Here is a 6,061-nt window from a genome sequence, read left to right as displayed (position 1 = left end):
GAATAAGATATAAACATGGCATGAAAGGATCCAATCAATATTGAGGAATCGTCCTAAACATGGGCGGAGTGATTCTTATCCTACGGTGGCTAACGTAGTTTCAAGCTATTTGATCCTTCTCGGTAATTTCTGCAATTCTCAAAAACATGAACATGAAAATAGGTGGCATCTGAGCCCATGGTTTTTCATAAAACATGACTTGCATTATACATAGATATAGTTACATAATATACTTGCATCAAAATGTGTAAACATGTAAAGTGTTTCATGAAAATAAACATAGTAATTACTAACTTGCATGTAAGAACCCATGGAAAAGTATGGGTTTTCATGGATTACGGACAGATTCTCAATAGCCAAAATGGAATATCAAGAATACAATAACGAACTATTCATAGAAACACGGTATATCATAGTTTATAGACTTAGGGTTATCATGAACATATCTAGAACCCTAGTTTTCGTATAATCTCATACTTTCATGGAAGAACGTGGTGCGGGGAAGAAAATGATGTTCCCACATGTAGATAGAAACTCTACATTCCTGGTAACTGCTCCAAACTTGAAAAAAAAATCCGAACATTAAAGAAGAATCCCAAAGCTTAAGTCTTGAATCCCTTTAATTGGGTTTTCTTAAAAACCCTAGGTTAAAAATGATGAATTCTTGCTTAATGTTCATTAACATATGTTAGAATCTGATAGAAATAGGTTGGGATTGCTTACCTTAATGTTCTTGGTGATGGAGAATGAAAGTTGTTCGTTCTAGGGCTTCGAAACTGGTGAAAAGTGAAATTAGAACTGAACCCCTGGTACCTATAGTTTTTGATAGACGCGGGAAATGTACGGGCTAAGGTACGTCCCGTATTTTTCAGCCCGTACTTGGATGCTAAATTGCAGTGCCAATTAATTTCGACGGGAGAAGTACGGGATCAAGGTACGCCCGGTACAACAAAGTACAGTCGTACTTTGCTGCCCATACTTGGGTTGTAAACTCTCAGTGCTCTCTGCCAATTCCCCTCGATGTACGCCCACCATTGTACGTCCTGTACATCAATGTAGCGGGCCGTACTTTGGACATAACTCGTACAATTGACGTCCTGAGGCCAAATTTTCCAATTCTAACACTTTTGTCTTGGTTTCCAAGTCCCCGAATCATGAACATCAATTGGTTAGGGATACAAGGTGTTACACATAACATCAAAGTGCATGAACTTGAAATATTTAAAATTATATTTTAAATACTCCCTATATTTCCTTTAATGTCTAGAAGAATATCTTGTAATCGGATTTGGAATAATTCGTAGAATAGTAAAGTAATTATACAACCAATAAAATACTCCATCCGTCCCAAAATTAAAAATGGAGCTAGCTAACAGTGGAAGAAATAGTAACATAGTTACAATGTAATTTCATGTGTCAAGTTTAATAGTACAAGTATTATTACAAATCAGATAATTTTTATTTTAAATTAAAATTAACTCTAAATTTAAATAAAAAATTTTAGATGGAAAAGTGAATAAACTTTAATGTTTAAAAATAATGTGTGTATAAGAAATATGAAATTTTCTTTATTACCAGATAGTTTTAAAAAAATATTTTAAATTTCCTAAATTTCATGTTTGTGACTATAATGAAATATCTGCACCCTGATTTAGTTTCCATCCTAGATGTGAGAAGATGAACCTTATACAATTAGGATTTGCTGAGGATCTCAGTTTTTTTTTTTTTTCCAGATTTAAATCCGTCCTAATCTTATGCTAGAATATCAAAAGTCGCACAGTTTGCCCTTTAGATGGAACTTATACCTTGCGAGACATAAGTTGTTTAAGGAATCCGGTAGAACTCGTGCCAGTTCCCTTAATGAACTCCATTTGCGGGGAAAAAAAATTAAAAACCAGTACAAAATAGGGACAAAAGTGCAAATGACCTAAATATCCCACCCTTTATATTGTAGAAAAGAACCAAAGAAACACAAACTTGAAAGCATGGCCATTATTGCACTTTCCATTGCTTTGGCAGTATGCTTTCCGATCACCTTTTGGTGCCTGAAATTGCTCTACTTGATATGGTGGCGCCCCAAAACAGTAGAGAAGGAGCTACGGCAGCAAGGAATATGTGGTCGTCCATATAGGTTTCTTTTTGGAAACCTAAAGGAGATGATGGAGATGAATAGAATAGCCAAGTCTAAACCCATGCCCTTGAACCACGATTACACTCCTCGACTTAATCCATTGTTCTATGAGCTCTCCACCACTTATAGTAACTACTCTTACCAATTTCCATGATTTTCTTTAGCAATGCAAAATAATGGCGAAGCTAGAAATTTACTTCCTTTGTCTCAATTTATGTATCACACTTACCTTTTTAATATGTCCAAAACGAATTTCACCCTTTTATCCTTAATGAGATGATTTACAGTCACACAAATATCTAATATTATTTGGACCACAAATTGTAAATAGTCTAATAGTGTTACAAAAATTGAGACGGAGAGAATAACATATATGTATGAGAAGTAATATTTGATTGTGTATACAATATAAATTTTAGATGAAAGATGTACAATTGACCACCTTGAGCCTATATGATGCAAATGAGTTTCCTTTTTATTACTTTTAATTTTTACACTGATTCTTACTAATATACCGTCTTTGCAGAGAAACTTTTCTTGTTTTGGCTAGGACCGATACCTCGAGTGACCATCATGGATCCGAAGCTAATACGGGAAGTACTGTCAAACAAATGGGGTGAGTTTAGAAAACCAAAGATCAGTGCTTTCCTCAAGCTATTCGTGACAGGGCTGGGGACTTATGATGGTGAAAAATGGGCCAAACACAGGAAAATTCTTAATCCGGCTTTCCACATGGAAAAATTGAAGGTATTAATACTGATTAGTTGTCTTACTTGAACTATGTGAAAGGTTCAAATGTATTCTTCATTTTTTTTTTTTAATAACGTGACACGCGGTATCACCGGTCGCTAAGCTTCCGCCGTTGAAAAATAAGGGCAAATGTGTTCAAATTTGCATAGTTCTAGGGAAAATTTAATCCCAATTGATAACGGCGAGGCCATATTTGACTCCAACTATTAATGAAGGACAAATCTGTTCCATTTCGCATAGTTCATGAGAATTTTTTTCCCTTTAACCTTTTGTATAAGTCATTCTTGTTCGGAGGCTTATTGTCATTTTGGCCTTTGTGCAGCTGATGTTGGGAGCATTTGCTCAATGTACAGAAGATATGATGAACAGATGGGACAAGTTAACCGGATCAAGGGGTTCTTGTGAATTGGATATTTCACAAGAATTTCACAGTTTAACTGGAGATATGCTATCAAAAGCAGCTTTCGGTAGCAACTTTGAAGAAGGGAAGTTGATATTTTCACTTCTGAGGGAGCAATGTGAACTAATTTTTACTGCAAAGATTGCTATTAATGTCTTCCCATGGTTAAGGTAATTCTAATTAACCAGTGCCTTTAATTCCCTCCCACGATTTCTTAACATTATTTTTCTTGGATTAATAAATGTCTTAACCAGTGGTGGAGCCGTTAAAATGTAAGACCATCTCATCCAAAAACTTAAGTTATTAGAGAGAGTACACTTTTTTAAATTACATTCTCAACATGCCCCTTCACGTGGGGCCCTTGATTCTTTGTTCAGGGATCAAGCACGTAGAAATTCTTTTTGATAATGGATGACGGTGAGATTCGATTCTAGAATCTCTGCCTGCTCTGGTAAAATTAAGAGTTGTGAGAAATACTTGAAAATTATATTGTGCAAATGAATAATTATTTGCTATATGCTATAAGTTATTGAACCTTGATATAATGAAATTTTTGAGTGAAATGACCACGGGGTTTAAAAATTGTTGTGGATCATATATTCGAATCCCGTGTGTGACATTCTATTTTTTTTTTTTAATTCCATTATAAAAATTTCTGAGTCCAACGCTGATCTTAACAATTGTTGTCGTATGTAATAGGTTAGTGCCAACAAAAACTAATAGGAGAAGATTGTACATCTATAACACAGTTCGTAGTTCGCTAAAAGGAATAATAGAGAAGCGAGAGAAAGAGGTACAATCAGGCAAAGCACACAATGACGATCTATTGGGTTTGTTAATGAAATCTAATCAAGAAGAACAGCAAGGGAATAGTAAGGACTCGAGCAAGGGAATGAGTACAGAGGATGTGATAGAAGAGTGCAACTCATTCTACTTCGCTGGTCAAGAGACTACTGCAACATTGTTAACATGGACTGCAGTTGTTTTGACAATGCATCCAGATTGGCAGGAGAAAGCCAGGAATGAAGTTCTTGAAATCATTGGAAAAAATGAGCCTAAGTTTGATCAACTGAGCCAGCTAAAGATCGTAAGACACTCCTTTTCTTTTTGTTTTACTGACACTATTTTCTTTTTAGTATGTTCTGATGTAGAGCATAACATCTTTAAGATTTAGAAAATCTTTAGCTTTAAACTTTTAATTTTACCCCCTTAATAGCACGTTCTTCTAGCCATAAGAATGTATGGCTTAGTTCTGATAAAAGCTTTTCTTTCTTTTCATAAATTTCACTCCCGGTCAAACACACAGGTAGTACTAATGATTGATTTGTTCGACAAAAACTCTTTTACAAAAGAATATTTTGACTGCTAAAACATCTGATTGGGCTAATAGCATTTTTGGTCCCTCAATTACTGGTAACTTCTAATTCTGGTCCTTTAACCTTTTAGTGTTGACTAAATACGCTTAACTTTCAATTAATCAAAATGTATGTTTTTTGTGTCTTCATATAAGCAATTTGTAACAGTTATTCTATGTGTAGAACCATATGATAAAATTATGTAATGGTCAATATATAGCTCATTAAAGTTGAATGTATTAAGCCAGCCAGACATTACAAGCTTTAGAATATGAATTTATAGATATTTAAGAAACTAGCAAAAAATTTCCAATCTGATTTATTTGATTTTGCTATGTCGGTGACCATGATCTTACATGAGGTTCTGAGGTTATATCCATCAGGTTCTCTTGTTAGAGAAACAAACAAAAAGACAAAACTTGGAGACTACACAATTCCATCAGGTGCACAACTCTTAGTGCCTCTACAAATAATTCATCGCGATACAGAGGCATGGGGACAAGATGCACTTATTTTCAATCCAGAAAGGTTTTCCGAAGGAGTGTCAAAAGCAGCTAAGGATCTGATGTACTTCCCTTTTGGTTGGGGCTCTCGGATATGCCTTGGAATGAATTTCGCCATGATTCAAGTGAAGCTTGTTTTGGCTAAAATCTTACAGAACTATTCCTTTGAGCTTTCACCATCCTATGCTCATGGTCCTAACATGCCTGCTCTTGTTCTACAACCGCAGTTTGGTGCTCCTATCATTGTTCGAAAACTATCATGATATATACATAGTAGCCCTTTTAATCGTATCATGTTTCCTGCATATTCTTAGTAAGTAAAACAATAACTTTGTTTTGGTGTCCCTGAGATAATGAAGGAATCGCTTCTCTATTTCCTGTGTGGAAGAAATGTTAAGATAAGGTGAGTTTTTCCAATTGAATTTAACTTCTATCCACTTACAGTATGATGAAAATTTTATACTATGATTAGTTTAATTCAAGTGCACGGTTTCAAGATTTGAAGTTTATGCGCTCTTATAGCAATCTCAAGTTAATAAAGTACTGGTATTTATACCTACACATGGTACATCAAGATCCAGAGTTATTGAGAAATAATGCATAATGCATATGGTACATCACAAGTCATTTGTAATAATATTCAGATGTATTTTGCTGTTTATGCATTTCTGAACATTATCATTTTGGATGTGAGAGTTTCGTTATTCTCATCAGCACTATGAAATTTGTCACAGTTGCCTTCTTTTATAAACTACGCACGGAATGCTGTTGAGATGGCTTATCCCAATCAGTACCATTAAGAATGAATAAAATCAAACTCTTTGTCACGCTACTACAATTAAAAGGATAGTAAATGATATACTTAATGTCTTCAATCGTAGTTGGCTCGTAAGGCCACTGAAGAATCAAGATTGAACTGATC

General features: G+C 34.8%; 1 protein-coding gene across 1 annotated transcript; it reads left to right on the top strand.

Moving 5' to 3' along the window:
• The first annotated feature begins 1,841 nt into the window (after nucleotides 1-1,841).
• On the top strand, nucleotides 1,842-5,621 carry LOC132619054 (cytochrome P450 CYP72A616-like). The gene is made up of 5 exons (XM_060334031.1): nucleotides 1,842-2,259; nucleotides 2,658-2,878; nucleotides 3,204-3,451; nucleotides 3,981-4,368; nucleotides 4,998-5,621. The coding sequence occupies exons 1-5, from the start codon at nucleotides 1,986-1,988 to the stop codon at nucleotides 5,400-5,402; spliced, it is 1,536 nt and encodes a 511-aa protein (XP_060190014.1). The 5' UTR covers nucleotides 1,842-1,985; the 3' UTR covers nucleotides 5,403-5,621.
• The last annotated feature ends 440 nt before the right edge of the window (nucleotides 5,622-6,061 follow it).

This window comes from Lycium barbarum, chromosome 11, assembly GCF_019175385.1.
Source record: "Lycium barbarum isolate Lr01 chromosome 11, ASM1917538v2, whole genome shotgun sequence".
In the NCBI taxonomy this organism is placed as follows: Eukaryota; Viridiplantae; Streptophyta; class Magnoliopsida; order Solanales; family Solanaceae; genus Lycium; species Lycium barbarum.
The sequence above is the reverse complement of the archived record's forward strand: the minus strand, read 5'-3'. Positions and strand labels throughout refer to the sequence as shown.